The sequence below is a fragment of the Urocitellus parryii genome, chromosome X (genome assembly GCF_045843805.1).
Source record: "Urocitellus parryii isolate mUroPar1 chromosome X, mUroPar1.hap1, whole genome shotgun sequence".
In the NCBI taxonomy this organism is placed as follows: domain Eukaryota; kingdom Metazoa; phylum Chordata; class Mammalia; order Rodentia; family Sciuridae; genus Urocitellus; species Urocitellus parryii.
Genome location: NC_135547.1, coordinates 39,118,820 through 39,136,358, shown reverse-complemented (window position 1 = coordinate 39,136,358; position 17,539 = coordinate 39,118,820). Strand labels below are relative to the sequence as shown.

The window sequence follows — 17,539 nt, the reverse complement described above, 5'->3', positions numbered from 1 at the left end:
TGATTGCCAGTTACACAGGGACCATGCTGTTAACTACTCTTTTTATCCCATAATACCTTTCCAGGAACTAGGCACATAGCAGATTCTTAGGAATGGCAACAGGCTCTGAGCACAACTAGAAGTCAAGCCTGAGCAACACTGAACAGCTTTTCTCCTGCATATCCCTTCCCATCACCTCTAATGGGCTGTGGCCTTGCTTCCCTCAGAAAACCCAGGGCAGGGAAACCCGTTCATGAACAGGTGGGGATTGGTCAATCCCTCCTTGTCCTGACCCCCATTAGGTAGAGAAGGCTGAAATGGCATAAGCCAGAGAACGCCTAAGGATGGCGAACGCTCACTCTACCTCCCTTGTCCCTGCAGGTCACCGAAGTGAATTTGAACAACATGCTGTGTCCGGCCATCTCAGACCCATTCTACGGCCCCTGGTATCGCATCTGGGCCTCGGGACACCAGACTCTCATGACCATGACCCACGGGAAGCTGGTTATCCTGTTCTCATACATGGCTGGGCCCTTGTGTAAATATCTGCTGGATTTGCTCCGGCTTCCAGCCAAGAAAATAGACTGAAGGTGCTTGTTTTTTCTTTTTTTTCTCCTCCCCAAGGAAGCAAGTCCTGACTTGACTTGGAGAACACCCAGTTCTTGATGAAATCATGGGAGAGGGTAGTAGGATGTTGGTGTATTTCTTTTTTCCTCCTCTGTCCTTTTCTTCCACCACTCTTCCTTCCCCAGCTCCTCCCCCCAGGTTAGCTCCTTGCGCCTGGGGCATGGTGTGGGCCTGGATCTTCCCTTCTTCCTCCCCTTGGCTCTGTCTCCCTGCTCTGAGTGGCCTTATGAGGGGAGATGGTAGTCTGGCTCCCTTGCTCTGCTTGTTGGTGCTTTAACAACAGCTGGTTGAAGAGACAGGGAACAAAAAGCAGTAATTCTTGCAGTATCACAGCAGTGAGATCAGGTTGTGTTTCATTTCTCCACTGCCAGGGACCTCCATGCTCATGCTGGGATCCCCCTTTGTCTCCAGCACAGCCCCCACCGGAAGGGGACTCAGGCCTTTTATCTATACCAGCAGCAAGCCCAGAGCCAAGGGATTTCCCACATAGTGGTCAAAATAGAACTGGCCAGATTCTTCCCACTGGTGTCCCATGACTCAAAGCAGGGAGCTGCCCAGCCACTCCCTCTAGGATGCTGCCTGGGGGAGGAGTGGAGGGCACTACCAGCCTCAGGGCAAGATTCCACCAAGGGTCCTATTGAATTGTGGTGATGGTGAATCCACAGCAAACAGGGTAGAAATGTACACAGTGCCAGGCAGAACCCTGTGCAAACTGCCCATGAGAGCTGAGACCTGACCCACATCCCAATCAGAAGTGAGCACAGGAATTAAGAAATCAATCAATGGAAGTGGTAACTTGAGAAAACTGTGATTTGAATCATTCTCCACATTCATGTTGATAATAGATACCATCCATATCTCCAGTGCCCCTTCAACTCATTCTTGTCCTCTCTTTCTGTTTCTGTGTTCTGTCTCTTAGGCAGCTTCAAGAAGAGTGAGCTGGAGTTGGGGCTTGGGGTTGTTTTACTTGTTTGTTTTTGGATGCTTGAGTTGGGAGAACCATTGCATCAGGGCCTATTTCTGGAAGGTCCTATAGATCCTTTTCTGGGGTTTGCAGGGTGTGGCCTCACCCTGGTTTGGGAAGCCGAAACTCCAGCCAGTGTTATTTTCCCAGGGCCAGGTTTCTTCAGTACAGCCAGACTCTGCTGAATTGTTCAATGTGGGAAGTGTCACAAATTTCCCACCCTGCCCTCTCAAAAGCCCTTGTCTAGGTCAAAAGGGAGCTGTCAAGGGATAGGTCCCCAGGGGTTCAAGTGCTCCAAAAGGAGGAGCTTTTGTTGACAGACTTGCACTCAGTCATTCCTGCACCTCAAGAAGTAGCTGCATGGCTGCTGACACCTTGCTGACTCCTACTAGGGTCAGGTCTGCTTAAGAACAGAAAAGCAAGCTCCTGCAAGCCTCCCCTCCCTTCACCACTCTAGATATCCTCATTGCTCTGGGCCAGTTCCAGTATTTTAAGCTTTCTCGTATTAGACCTAGATTGTACTTCTGGCAAAGGTGATCATGATTTTAGCAAATGGACCTCTAGGAGGCAGTGCTATGCAGGAGAATCTCTGAATAAGCTGAGACCCAGGGAAGCAACCCCAGGAGGGACCATCCATCAGAAGATGCCTGCTGGCAAGAGCACAGAGAGCAGCAGAGGAGAACATTGAGTGCCCATGAGCCCCTTGTGATCCATAACCTTCATTTCCTGCCATCTTGGAGGCGGGGCCAAGCTTTTCTTAGCGCCTCTCACTGTAGAAGCTGGATTCACCCTGCCCACCATCAAGCTGCTATATGTAGGAGTGACTAGTGAGGAAATGTGTGAGGTCTTGGTGCCCATTGGCCTCTTTAGAAAAGGTGAGGGTGGAAAGAGGTTATGAGAGGAGCCCCTGGAGACCTGGCCTGACCCCTCCCAGAACGTGGAGCCACTATAGGCAGAGGATCTATGTCTCAACTGGGGATCAGCCCCAGAATGCCACAGTTATGTGACAGTAGGCCCCCTCTTCCTCCCTCTTTCTGTGCATGGCACAGATTTCCAGTCATCTCGGGCTTTCCCCACACTGCCCTGGTTACAGCTCAGCATCCCATTTTGGCATGTATTTTCTGGTGCTTGGAAGGAAAGAAGAAAGTGAAAGCTACTTTCTCCTTATACCTGTTAGGTGAAGGGGAGAAGCAAAGAGGCAGGCTGGCTCATGAACATGGAAGTCGAAGGAACAGATAATGGGCCCCATCTATGAGTTCTATAAGGAGTCTTGCCCTCTATTTGGGGTATTGGGGAGCAGTAGGCATCAGAGCTGGTCGTGTCTCTCCCTTACCTGGGGCCAAGCCCACCTGGAGACAGGTAACCTGATCAGAGGCAAGACAGCCTGCCTTGGGAGTGGCCCTCATACCTGTCCCACAGCAGACTGATGGCTGTCAGCTCTAGTACAGAAGTGAGGGAGAAGCCACAGTTTGCACACCCAGGGATCAGAGGGCTTCCCAGTTCCTCCTCAGGGCTTTCCTGTGTGAACTGAGGCTGTTCCCCAAGCACCCTGGCCCAGTTTCCAGATGCTGTCTGCCAGTGTGTAAGACTATGTGGAAGTGGCCAGCTGCCTTTCAGACAGCCCCAGGAAGGGAAACCAATGCTCGGTCAGGCCCCCAGGTGGCCTTGGTCAAGGGTCTGAGCCAAGGAGAACAGTCTGTTGAGCTGGCCAACTTGCGACCTCCACTCTGAATAGCAGAGAGCTGGTCGCGTCTGCTTCAGGTCCTCCCCATAGTGTTTGGTTTTGTACACCAAAGATCTGGCACAGCTTGCTCTGCAAGGCAGGGATGTGCTCCTCTGTCAGCCTGTGGTGTTCTGAAGCCACAAACTCTGCCTTCCCAAACCTCTGTCTCTCTGGGGACTCGGTAGAACTCACAGAAGCTGTGTGCAGGTCCCTTGGGGTAAGCGGGGCAGCTGGCACACCTTACTGTACAGTACCTCAATCCAGCCGTCAGATCATCCCTTTTGCTGTAGCCTCCATCAGGGTTGTGATATGTGTGACTATTGATGATTCAGTGTTTTGTGACATGGGCACAGCTCCCCACAGATAGCTCAGTGTCAGCAGGTCTCTGCACTGGAGTCAGAGATGGGGGATGCCCTGGGCATGAGCTGGGTACTCATGAGGTAGCAAAAGTGCCCTTCCCTCTTCCCTCTGCCTCTTCTGGATTTGTGGGCAGTGACCTAGCACCATCTATCTTCTCTGGAAGAGGGGTTTCTAGATGGTTTCTACTGAAGGGGAGGTAGAGGAGGGAGGGGAAAAGGCCATGCATCACACTGTAGGACAAGACACTGGTGTTGGTTTTGGTCAACTGGGAGCAGGCACATGGGAGGGACTCCTACAGGCCCTGCAGGCTCCTTGGCAAGGCCCACACCTTGGAAGGGGCTTCCCGGTTGCAGCTCTGCCCTCTTTGAGGTGGGGATCCTGGGAGAGGGCATGAGCCTTCCTCTTGTGTATAAAGAATGAGCCCATTTGTGCTCAGGAAAACCTAGTCTCTTGCTGTTCCCCTTGTCTGCAACATTTTTGTACACTGGCTTGCTACTGGTGGCACTAAACGGATACAAAAAAAATCCCATGAAAAACAAAACAAAACAAAAAGTCATTTCAAGCAAAAGTGTTGTTTTGGAAACTCTTTGCTTTCTTTTAGTATCAATGTTGTGTAACATTTTAAAGACTTCTGCATTTATATTGGTATTATTGTAGCAAACAGAATAAGATAGGCTGATATGTAACTATTTCTGCTGGGACATTGGCAAATGCCTCTGCCCCCCTTACTATTCCCCATCCTTCCTTGTTCCCAGGCTGGGATTGCTGTGCACTGGGCCCACCCCTCCCCCACCCCTCCCGCCCCCATGCAGTGCCTCCCTTCAGAACCAGTCTTTGTAACCTCCCTAGATAGCAGCAGGGTGAGCCTCTTTGTCAGGCTGGTTCTTGGGTGCTCTGTGCCCCTCCCCACCACCAGTTTCCTCACTTCTTGGGATGTTCTGTAATGTGTTTCCTCTGTTTTGTACAACCTTTTGATTGTAATGAAATGATTTCTGCAGTCACCTTTGGAAATAAATTGCCCTTAATTTGTGTATTTAGCATTCTGAATCTTAGTCTCTGATGTTTCTGTTCTTGAAGATCCCTGAATGAAAAGGAACCCTCACAATGGGACTTATTGCTACAATTGTTTTCTTCTTTTACTATTATTAAAAGACTTATGAGAACCCAGGAGTCCTGGCCCTGCTTCTCAGAATCCTTTAAGAAGGCCCTCTGCTTTGAAAAGTAGACAAAAGGGATCATTTGTTAGCCTTGCATACTTGGAGGACACCCCCTCTCCAAAGGGTGGCTGGCTCTCAGTAGAGCTCTGCCCTGGAGCAGTGTGGCTGCACTCCTTATTCCCACACACTGCCTGGCTTCCAGGAATCCAGTGGGCCATTTTCTCTTAGCAGGGTTTGCCTTCTGGGGACATTTGCTGGCCTACTGGACTCATGGCATTCTGGGCCAGGCTGAGGGACTGAGATCAAAAAATCAAAAGCATCATGTTCAGGCCCACTCCACCCAGGTACCCTTATGTCAGTGTTGGTAGCAGGGGATTGGGCTGTTCCCAACAAGGGTCAAAATATCACCTTGGGGAAGAGTGAGTGAAAATAACCCTGCCATTCAGGAACAGTTAGACCTGCTTTTCCAAGGCCACTGGGTCCTACTGCCTTTACACCAACCAGACAGGCCCTGATCCATCTTTTAGCCAGTAGCGCTGCTTCCAGAAGGGTCACAGCTAAGCAGCACAACAGCCAGTGTAAACAGATCTCACCATTTGCCAGTAGTTGGGCACCTGGCTCTGAGAGAGGCAGAGCTCTCCAGTCCTGAAGTAGAAAACTACCAGCTTGGGAAAGCCATTCCCTCTCTCCTAGCTTTAGATTCTCCATCTGCAAAGCAGTAGCTACACAACTGTGTGCCAGGTGCTAAGTCCCTTTCCATACGCACATACATACCTGCATGTGCACCTCTGACAATCCCCACAGCCAGAGTCTGGAAGCTGTTTGGTAATGCTGTTCCTGATTAACAGGCAGAATGAGTAAACTAAGGTTCAGTAATATATGGAGGGACTGGGACTAGAAAGTAGTTTCATTAGACCTCAGTGCCCATGTGCTTCTGGGCTCCACTGCCTTTTTGGTGTTCTGGGATTACTAGGTAGATCACTGCTTAGGGACCTCCAATCTGTATTGAAGAAAGAGAAGAATTGGGCAGTGAGGTATGGACAAGAGAGAGAACGGCGTGGGCCACAATTGCACGAGCAGGGGAGTCAAGGTCCAACCCTGGGCAGCCTCAGAACAGAACCAGAAGTGTGAGAGGAAGGGGGGCCATGTAAGAGCTGGGGAGACAGAAAGAGGCTGGTGGAGAGAAAGTGAGGAAAGGTGGTCTCCTGGCTTTTCTACACCTTCCTTTTCAAGAAGAGAGCTTAAGACCAGCCACCAAGGCCATCGCCATCCCTCCCATGGGCTAGTGCTTCTGCCCTTGCCGCCCATCTCCACTCTGGTCTCTTCTTCTCTGCAGGCAGTGGTCTCAAATGCAAATGTGACTACATTACTACCCTGCGCCTTTGACTAGAGGATAGAGCTCAGGCTCCTTAGTGTGACACCCAGGTTCTGGGCCCTTCAAACATCTTCAGTTTCATCTCACCCCCATGTTTCCAAAAGAACCATGCACAGAGACACTTTGCTCCAGCCATAATGCACTCACTTTGTCACACCATGCCATTTCCTGCGTCCTTGCCTTTCTTTCCCTTTGCAGTGTTCTCTTAGCCACAGCCTCCTTTGTCCTCCTAATACTTCAGCTCCTCTGTGCAGCCCTCCCCAAGCTCCATTCTGTGTTGGACACCTCTCCACTTTGCCCCTACAGCATCTGATGCCTACTTTGGGCACCATTTACTTCCCTCTTAAGTAACTCACTTCTGGACACTGGACTCCTTGAAGGAAGAGTGGGGTCTAATTCATCCTCCAGCCCTTGGCACAGGACCCAGTTCGCAGAAGGTACTAAGTGAGGAGCTGAGGGTGTAGCTCAGTGGCAAAGCACACACACACACAGCCTGTGTGAAGCCCTGGGTTCCATTCTCAGCACCCCCACCCCCCACCCCATGAGGGTATTCAGTGAACAAGAATCTTATCCCTGAATGCTGAGAAATGGTGGGAGATATTGGTACCTGAGAGAGAACCCTTGGTAGCATAACCCCTTGCACTTCTCATTGGTTTTCTCGGGCCACTGTGGTTTGCATGGGCCCCTCAAGCCCATCACTTATGAGCCCCATCCTGCTTTTCCGCAGGGCTCTATGTAGTTGGTATCCTGGACAGGGGGGTACTATTGTGAGGGAAGAGCAGTAAGGGCCAATAACTTTTCCACCTCAAGCCTTCCCAGACCTCTGTCCAGGTGGGCAGCCAGAGTGGCCAGCTGCTTTTCCATAACCTTGCTAGCTATTCAGTCACAACTGGGCCACCCTTTTACTTTCTCAGGGTACACAGAGTTGGTGTTTGCAATGGCAAAAGCCCCACCATTCCATGGAATGTGTCATCTAACCCTCAGTGGGAAAGGGTGCAGCTTGGGATGGTTACAACCTGATCTCTCAGTGAGTTTTTTCCAGTTTGTCGTGGTTTGCCAAGGCCAGAGGAGGAAGCGATACATCGATGCCACTCTGATGTGGCTTGCTAACATTGGCAATAGTCAAATCTGGCCTTATCCAAAGTCAAGGCCTCTGTTACTGCCCACACTCCACACTCGCCCCTTCCCACCATCAGCATTCTGCCCAACATGGAGATTGCACACCTTGGATGTCTTAGATGTTGGGCACAGGAATTTATAAGCCTCCCATAGATGTAGTAGGAGGAGATGATGCCCCTGTTGCTAATGGGTGCCTTCCACAGCAGACTTAAGTCCCTTTCTGCAACTTCTGCATGGCAGCCCCCCAACAGCCTCTGAGTCTCACAATCAGGCAGGTCTCAGTGAGTAAGGCAGATGCTTTCTCGACATCTGTGTTGGCAAACAGTACCAATAGCACCAGATACTGGTCTATTCTGTTCCACAACTCAATCCTAGCCTCACCTCTGTCCCCTACTGGCTTCTACCCTTCCTCTCTCCATCCCAGGGGTCTGCAGAGGTGGCACCAGCTTGCCTTCGCTCTGCCTTTTACTCAGGAACACTAAGCTCATTGCTATTGCATTTTTCTTTTTTGGTATCAGGGATTGAACCCAGGGGCGCCTAACCACTGAGCCACATCCCCAGCCCTTTAAAAAATATCTTTATTTAGAGACAGGGACTCACTGAGTTGCTTAGCACCTTGCTTTTGCTGAGGCTGGCTTTGAACTCACGATCCTGTTGCCTCAGCCTCCTGAGCCACTGGGATTACAGGCGTGCACCACTGCACCTGGCACTATTGCATTTTTAAAAAGACCCTGGGTCTCAAGCACCCTGTCCTATGAGAACAGAGAGGATATTGTGTATACTCAAGGACATGCCATTAGATTTCAAGCATGCCAGAGCTGACGAGGTATCTCTAATACAGTGGCTTATAAATTTTGTTGCATATTAATCACCTGGAGAGCTTTAAAAATCTCAATGCCAACCCTCACCCAAACTCATAACTCAAGCAAACGTTTTTTGGCATTTACTTCAATCTTCCATGTTCTGAGTCATCTTTTGACTGGACCTTACCAGTGCCTTTTGCTAAAATGAAACCTTTAAGACTTACAAAAAATATGAATGTCTAATTCAGCTTAGGAAAAAGAGCATTACCAGTACACTTGAAGTCCCCTTCCTCCAGAGGATGAGAAATTGTTCCTCAGCACCTCAGAGATTCTAGGAAACTACCTTCGAGGTCTCCTCCATGATTGGGGAATTGGTGGGATCAGAATAGGTGACTTATGGCCTTTCCCGTTGCTTCACCTAGAATAACTCCACTTATCTCCTGTTTGGCATATTGAGGTTTTGAAAGTAATTTTATCTGGAAAAGGTTTTAAAAGCCATTTTTTCACATCCTCACTAGCTATGTCCCTACTGACCCCTTCTTGTACTAGGGATTTAACCTAGTGATGCTTAACCTGTGAGCCACATCCTCAGCCTTTTTAACCTTTTATTTAGAGACAAGGTCTCCCTAAGTTGCTTATGGCCTCGCTAAGTTGCTGAGGCTGGCTTTGATCTTGCAATCCTCTTGCCTCAGTATCCTGAGCCACTGGGATCATAGGCATGTGCCACCACAGCCAGCTTGCCTAGCCCTCTCTTGAATAGTGGCTATCTTGTAGAAGTCAGACAAATGCTGCAGAAACTGCATGGACAGGGCCTGCCATCCCTCTTCTCCCCCTCCTCAGTGCTCTGTGCCCTTGGCAAAGTCAGATTTCCCTGAACCTCCTGTGTATAAGGGTTATAAATACTCTTGTCCTGCCTGCCCTATAGGAGGAATCCTGTGAGATAACCGGGTGTTAAGAGGGCTTTACAAACTGTCCTACCTGTCCAATGTTAAGTGATCCTTATTTCCAATGAGCTTACCAAGCCCCTTCTAGTATAGAGGCCTGCTAGTTTTCTGTTTGTTTGTTTTGTTTTGGTACTACGGATTGAACCCAGATGTGCTTAGCCACTGAGCCACATCCCAGTCCTTTTTTGTGTTTTATTTAGAGATAGGGTCTCACTGAGTTGCTCAGCCTCCCAAGTCATTGGGATTATAGGCATGCACCACCATACCCAGCTCCCTGCTGGGGATTTGACTGCTCTTGCCATTGTGCTTTAATGTGTCCTGCATGATTGTGGGGTATGTTTGCATGACACACACACACACACACACACACACACACACACGTGTTGCTATCTCAGTTTTAAGGAATTTTTCTCTATTTTATTGACTCTGTGACACAATTTTTAATGTTTTAATATCTCTAAAATTGGGACATACCTTATAGTTACATGACATAGCTTAATCAGCAACTCTTTTTGTCTTTCAGCAGTATATAAAATAATGGGCATCTTACAACCTAAGGTGCCTAGAGTCAATGCAATAGTGTAATTGTTAGCTTGGATTCCACTTCCTCCTCTCCTATGAAAGTCACCTTCCTGCTAGAGGAAACTCCTTTGGAAAAATGTATAAACAAATTTTTAGCATATGGCCTCATTCTAACACTCCATCCTCTCTTTCTTCCTTGCCAGCATCCACCTAGGCCAGGCAAGCTTTCTGCTTCCTGCCCAGAGTGGGGCCCACTTTGTTGAGCTGTCTCTTGGGACAGATGGTCTGTGGAATGCGTGAGGGAGGAGGCAGAGTGCACCTGCATGAGGAAGCCCCCCCATGACAGACGACAGGGAGAGAGGGAGACAAACTAGGCCAAGCAGGACCCAGTAGAGTTCTGGTTCATTATTTCCCAACCACAGCTTGGCCAGACAGCTCAGCCTGCTTCCCCCAGGAACTTTCAGGGCTAGTCATTGCCAGATGTGAGGTGAGCTGGCAGGAGTGGGGACACAGGGGAGTCAGGGCCCAGCCTGTCCGGAACCTGCTGGTCTGACTCGAGTGGCTGTCTGGCCCCAAAGAGGAAGACAATAATTTCCTTGCCTCCTCAAATGAGGTATAGGAAGGTTAGTCTGTGGGCCTTTCAAGGAAAAACAGCACTTTGGCCTAGAACAGCCAGAGCCATGGGTATTTCATTGCAGTTGTAAACTGCCACCAGCCTTTCCTCAATCCTGGTAGCCACTCAAATTAAGCTCTGCCCTTGTAACCTCTAGGTCATGTTCTTCCAGAGGGGAAAGGGAGTGTCTGCAGTGCAGTCCAGGGATACTTGGATGCAAGAAGCAGCTTTTGGACATTTTTCCCCTAGAGAGCTTAGTAAGACATGATCAGCCCAGATTACAGCTGCCCTCATGTAACTGGGTTAAAGTGTTGGCCTACTTAGGCCCCTCCTGTGGTGGCCTCCTTCAAAGCTGATGAGGCCGATTAGGGGGCTATTTCTGAGCTCTAGTTGTATACCCAGAAGCCTGGGGGCAGTCTTCCCCTGACTAGAAAGACAACAACTAAGGCTGGACAGCCAAGAGCACAGTGTGCCCTGCCCATCAGAGAACATTGCCATCAGACCTCATGTATCCTTATAAAAGCAATAGCCAAATCATGTCAAGGTGGATACCCAGATTTTGGAAATTCAAAGCCAAGCCAACCAATGAGACTCAGTCCCACACATTACTATCTCCAGCCCTAGGCAGAGATGGTGGATTGTCAAAATTAAGTCTTCCATGATGGTCACTAATCTTCCACTTGTTAGATTTTGTGCACTCAAGGGAGATGTTACCTAACCTTTCTGAGTGTCCATTTACTTATCTATAATGGGGCAATAACAATAGTATATACTTCCTAGTGCTGTTGTAAGGATTGAATAGATAAAATACAGAACACAATTGGCACAGTGCCTGGCAACACATTGTAAGCACTGCTTCTATGTTAGACACCACCACTACCATCACCACTACCATCACCACCACCACTGTCACCAGCATCGTCCTCATCAAGAAAAAGAGTGGATGGTAAAGTGCTCATTCTCTGAAGCCCGACAAACTTGGTTTGAAACCTGATTTTGCCACTTTGTAGCTAGGTGACCATGAATAAGTGACAATTTCTTTAACTGCATTCTTATTCATGGGGCTATTGAAAAATATATAGCATATGGTTCTTAGCTCATAGTAAGCACTCAATAAATGTTGGTTGTCATAGTTATTAAAAGGGGATGATCAAGGTGAGTCAGTGGTTTCCAGGTGTTGGGGGAGGAAGGTATGAACAGGCTAAGCACAGGATTTTTTTTTTTTTTTTTTTTTGGTTCTAGGGGTTGAACTCAGGGGTACATAACCACTGAGCCACATCCCTAGCCCTTTTTATGTTTTATTTAGAGACAGGGTCTCACTGAGTTGCTTAGGGCCTCACTAAGTTGATGAGGTTGGCTTTGAACTCACAATCCTCCTGTCTCAGCCTCCTGAGCTGCTGGGATTACAGGCATGCGCCACCGTGCCTGGCTAACACAGGAACTTTAGGGCAATGAAAACATTCTGTATGAGGACTGGGGTTGTGGCTCAGAGGTAGAGCGCTCGCCTACCATGTGTAAGGCATTGGGTTCAATCCTCAGCACCACATAAAAAATTTTAAAAAAGATATTGTGTCTACCTATAAAAAATAATTCTGTATGATACTATAATGGTTACTACTTTTCATAATACACTTGTCAAAACTCATAGAATGTGTGATACCAAGAGTAACCCCTAATGTAAACTATGGATTTGGATGATCATGGTGTGTCAATCAAGAATGTGAAAAAGACAAACTACACAAATAGAAAAGATTTGCAAATCATATATCTAATGATAGTTAAATATGACAAATTCTTAGAACTCAACAGCAAAAAGACAATTAAAAACTAGACAAAGGCAAGGCCTCATATTTAAAGCAACAAGCGTTCAACAAACAGCTATTGAGCTATGTAACTGATACAGCTGTGGTCACTCCACTTACGAATCTAAAGTCTAAATGAATATAAAGCACACACATAAATTATTTTTCAAAATGATTATACTCTCAGTAAGTTGGTCATGATTTCATAATGAAACAATTTCTACTTTGGTGTAAATATGGAAATAAAGTTATTCCTGTTAATGAAAAAATGGGGCAAAGAACTTGAGTAGACATTTCTCTGAAGAAGATACTCAAATGACCAGTAAGCACATGGAAAAGAGACCAACACCTCTAGTCATTAGGGAGATGCCAATGAAAACCATAATGTGTTTGTCAGCTTCCTGTTACTGTACTGAACACCTGAGATAATCACTTTATAAGGAGGTAATGGTTATTTTGGCTCACAGTTTTGGAGGTTTCGGTCCATGGTCGGTTGGCTTGTTTCTTGTGGGACTGTGGTGAGGCAGCACGTCACGGTGGCAGTGAGTGGTGGAGGAAGAGGCTTACCTCATGGCAGCTGGGAAGCAAAGGCAGAGGAAAGGGACTAGGTCCAATATTGCCTTTCAGCAACTGGACTTCCTTGTATTATGTCCCACCCTTCAAAGTTCCACCACCTCTCTATAGTGTCACAGGCTGGGAACCAAGCCTTTAACACATGGGCCTTTGGAGGACACTTATCCAAACTGTAAAAATTATATAATGACTTCACATCTACCAAAATGACATTAATTTTTTTCTTTTAACTTTTTTTTATAATTTTTGAAATTTGTTTTACTTAGTTACACATGTCAGTACAATGATCTTGACATCATACATTTGAATCAGATGGGATATAATTTCTCATTTTTCTGAGTGTACAGGTTGCAGAATCACATTGGTCAGGCAGGATGACGTTATTTCTTTTTTTTTTTAGTGAGAGAGAATTTTTTAATATTTATTTATTTTTTAGTTTTTGGTGGACACAACATCTTTATTTTAATTTTTATGTGGTGCTGAGGATCCAACCCAGTGCTCCGCACATGCCAGGCAAGCGCACTACTGCTTGAGCCACATCCCTAGCCCCAGTTAATTTTTAAAAAAGGAAATAATGGTGAAGGTAAGTAATAGGATGTCATATACATGACTGGTGAGAATGCAAATGATGGAACCATGATGGAATGTAGTTTGGTGGTTCCTCAAAAAGTTAAACATAGAAGAACCATATGACTTAGTAATTTCACTCCAAAGTATGTACTCAAGAGAAATGAAAGCATGTGCTCACACAGAAATTTGTACATGACAGTTTATGGCAGCAGTGTTCCTAATGGCCAAAAGGTAAAAACAACCCAAATGTTCATTATGATGAACCATAGAGTACATGAAGTATTATTCAGCCATAAAAGGCACATAGAACTAAAATATGCTACAACTTAGACAGACATTGAAAATATTACACTAAGTGAAAGAAGTTGCATACAAAGGTCATACATTCTGTAACTACACACACACACAAACATACACACACTTACACACACAGAATAGGCAAATTCAGAGAGATGGAAGATTGGAGGTTAATTTTTAGAGGTTGAGAGTGAGGGTTGGAGAGTGGCCTTTCTTCCTGGATATGGAATGTTTTTTTTTTTTTAATATGGAATGTTTTTATGGAGTCATTAATATGGTTTGAAAAAGAGACCTGGTGGTTGTATAATATTACAAATACAATAAATGATGAGAATTGTGTAAAATGACGAGTTGTATTTTATGTGAATTTCATCTCAATAAAAGATACTGTCCCCAAAAGGGGTTGAAAATAAAGGAGTTTCTTTTGTGCTTTCAAGTACCCTGTGCACCCTTCTCACAGGACCTGCTGTCTAACCTTCCCTAGAGCAAAGGATGTTGCATTCACTTTTTCAGCCTGGGGATGATTGTTTGCAATGTCTATTTGACCTTGGAGGCTGCAGAGTCTCCCAGAGCGGTACAAATCCAAATGGGGGACGAAGGAGCCAATTAGACCTATGTACCCTACAGGAGCAATTCCATCCAATTTAACCACTCCACTGGCCCCGTGTTTCACTTTTAAACCCATCATTCATGAGTACCATGGAACACTAAATGTGTGCTAGGCAAGAAAAACAACCAAATCACCAAGGGGCAGCACTTTATGTACACAGGTCACTATAGCCACCCAGCTCTGCCCTTAACCACAATTCTGGGAAAGAGGCCATTGCTGAGGTCTGTGCCAGCAACGTGGCAATGTCTCCAAGTAGAGTTCCTGGAATTCATTTGGATGTTTGCAGTAAAAGTTTAGGGAAATGTTTGCATTACTCATACCAGTATAGTCCTTAAAAAGGTGGGGTTTTCCACACTTTCCAGTCCAAGTACTTTTTTTATTCTGGATAAAAGACACCTTTTTAATTCTCCCAGGATATTTGGGAATGGGAAATATAATTGCTCCATCCAGCTGCCTGGCCAGACCCTATCTCCCATGTGAATACACACAGATCCACTTATGTATGTTGGCACATATGGTAACCTGGGATCATTCTGGAATACCACTTAGGTGGAAATACAAGTTTCATGACATGACTTAGCAACTCCTAGTTTTAAATCCGCCTGATGTTCAAGCAATGGCTGTGATTCTCCCCAGCTTTCTGTCAGTTAAAATGTGATTTAAACATGCTACTGGGTACCAGTTGTGCTTTCTGTTTTACAATATCCCAAATACTGCCTTCCTGCCCTTCCCACATAGCAGGCGATTCAGAAGGCTACTCTAATTTCCCTTTCCTTGTCGTTTACCCTCCTCCTGCCCCACGTAAGGACTCCTCACCACCTGTGCGATGATTGTTTGACCAGTTAGTGTACTGTAAACTTTCTTCTCCTCCCTACGCCTCAAGGAAGCCTCTGCAGCAAATTCTGTCTCGTCTCTACCCTGGTCACAGGAAGGCCTGACGCCTCTCAGAAGGCAGCTTTGCAGTATAGAACACAACTTTCAGCTGTCATGCTCTTCTGCATGTCCATAAATATATTTCCTATACAATTTCCTAACTTCTCTCCCAACCACCTTGCACATTCCTGCTAAGGAGCAAAAGAGACACATTGTGGGAATAGAAATGATCTCCTCCTCTAATCACAAATCATGTGGTGCTGGCATGTTGGTGAGCCCCCACACCCCTGCATAAAAGGCCATTTCCCAAAGGGGCAAATACAATTGTGCCCTAGCCGCTCAGAGATGGAAGTCATTTCGTGAAACCCTGTAAAGCCAGCCCACTGTTGCCTGGGGCACAGTCTGAAGGACTTTTTCCAACTCGACCAAACTTCTTATATCCCCCTCCCAACTCTTAGCTCAAACAGTAGACTGTTAATTTGTCTTACGTAATGATACTATATTCATTCTGAAACCAAGCATGGTTCTGTGCCTCTTGGGGACAGGCACTCAATAAATATTGATGGATCACAGTGAGCCTGACATTTGGGAGGAAAAGGCAAAAAAAAAAAAAAAAAACCCTGTCATTTCATCAAATAATGGCTTCCCAAAGGCTCTCAAAATAACTGGGAGTGTTGAGGCTCCAGTAATGGTTTTCAGATTGCCTTGTGAGATACTGGGTCCTGTTGGAAATGCTCTAAATTTTCTTAAACATATAATTCAGAAAACACATTATGTGTAATATTTTAAAACTGTAATAAAAATAGAAGAAAACACTTAACAGACACCTAATGTGTCACATCCAGAATAGCAATTGAAGACCACCAATTGTTAAGAGCTGTGAGTTGACTCATTTCTGTTTTGAAACCTTGGGAGTGATGCTTCTTCCTGTATGAATTTTTGCAAGCCTTGACTCATTGGTTCAGAATGTCATGACTGCACTGGATTTTCACAACTTAAGCCTATATGTACCTACTTTTTTTTTTTTTTTTTTTGGTACCAGGCATTAAACCCAGAGATGCTTAACCACTGAGCCACATCCTTTTATTATTTTGAGATAGGGTCTCATTAAATTACTTGGGACCTTGCTAACTTGCTGAGGCTGGCCTTGAACTTGCAGTCTTCCTCCCTCAGCCTCCAGAACCATGGTGATTACAGGCGTGTGGTACCACGCCCAGCTATGTACCCACTTTCATAAAATTATGCAAGTAAGATAGCTAGCTCCTTCTCTGTGCAAATCAAGACCTTCTTGCTGTTGTACAATCAATTCAAAATATAGAACTAGAGTCCTGAGACTGTAACTGCCACTTCTACCCATCACCCCCATAACACATTTTTTATAGGCATTAAAACAGCCCTGTTGTTCTCAGAAATTGGCATACATTTGTATCTTATAGCAATGAAATCCTGATTTTAATCTCATGTTTTTAACATAATAAGGTATCATCTAAGATTTTGATGAAAAAATGAGTGTCACTTCCACCATGGAGGGAGATTAATGTGTGAAGAAATTATCTGCCCCTTGTGGTCTGGATGAATCCTGTTAGAATGAGAGCATGACCTCAAAGATGCCGTGGCGGTTGGTGAGCAGAGTCATATAATGCAGCCACTACCCAACTGCATGATCCAGCCTTAGCAACTCTACATCTCACCTGTGTTAAGTTAGGTAATCATCTGCCATAATGGAAATCTCCAAGGGCAGATCAGTGTTTTTGTAAAGCACATACCCTACACCAGCTCTCTGGGTGGGTCTGTTGAAGCAATTTGAGATAGTCAATAATAATCTCCACCATGTGTATGATTTTGCTTTCTGGGATTTCAGTTGCTGCAGTCAACATGGTTCAAAAGTTATTATGTGGAAATTTCAAGAAATAAACAAGTATTGGGGTGGGGCGGCTGAGACAGGAGGATCACAAATTCAAAGCCAGCCTCAGCAAAAGTGAGGTGCTAAGCAACTTAGTGAGACCCTGTCTCTAAATAAAGTACAAAATAGGGCTGGGGATGTGGCTCAGTGGTCCAGTACCCCTGAGTTCAATCCCCAGTAACCCCCAACGCCCCCTCCCAATCCTTAAGTTTTAAATTGCATACTGAGTAGTATGGTGAAACTGCCTATCATCCTGCTTCCTCCTGCTCAGGATGTGAATCATCCCTTTTCCAGCATATCCACAATGTATATCCTACACACTAGTTGGTCACTTAGCAGCCATCTCAGTTATCAGATTGTTACAGTACTGCAGTGTTTGTGGTCAGGTAACCCTTATTTTACTTAATGGCCCCAAATATAAGAGCAGTGATACTGCCAATTTTATTATAGTATATTGTTATAATTGTTCTATTTTATTATTATTAACCTCTGTGCCTAAACTATACCATAGGTATGCACAAGGGAAAGCCCTAGTGTATATATAGGGTTTGGTGCTACCTGCAGTTTCAGGCATCCCCTGGGGATCTTGAAATATATTCACTGCAGATAAGGGGTATCTACTGTACATCAAGGGGGGTGATATTTTTTGCAGTGCTGGAGATCAAATCCAGGGCCTCAAACCTTAGGCAAGCACTCTATCACTGAGCTACACTTTTCAGTCCTGA

General features: G+C 45.9%; 1 protein-coding gene across 6 annotated transcripts in view; it reads left to right on the top strand.

Moving 5' to 3' along the window:
- The window catches only part of Tmem164 (transmembrane protein 164), a 161,953-nt gene extending 157,215 nt beyond the window's left edge, over positions 1 to 4,738 (top strand). For all 6 annotated transcript variants that reach the window (XM_026396802.2, XM_026396801.2, XM_026396800.2 and 3 more), the window contains one exon: positions 361 to 4,738. In XM_026396802.2, coding sequence (XP_026252587.1) covers positions 361 to 567 — 207 coding nt within the window. In that variant the 3' untranslated portion in view covers positions 568 to 4,738. The remainder of the gene's footprint in view (positions 1 to 360) is intronic.
- Positions 4,739 to 17,539: the final 12,801 nt, after the last annotated feature.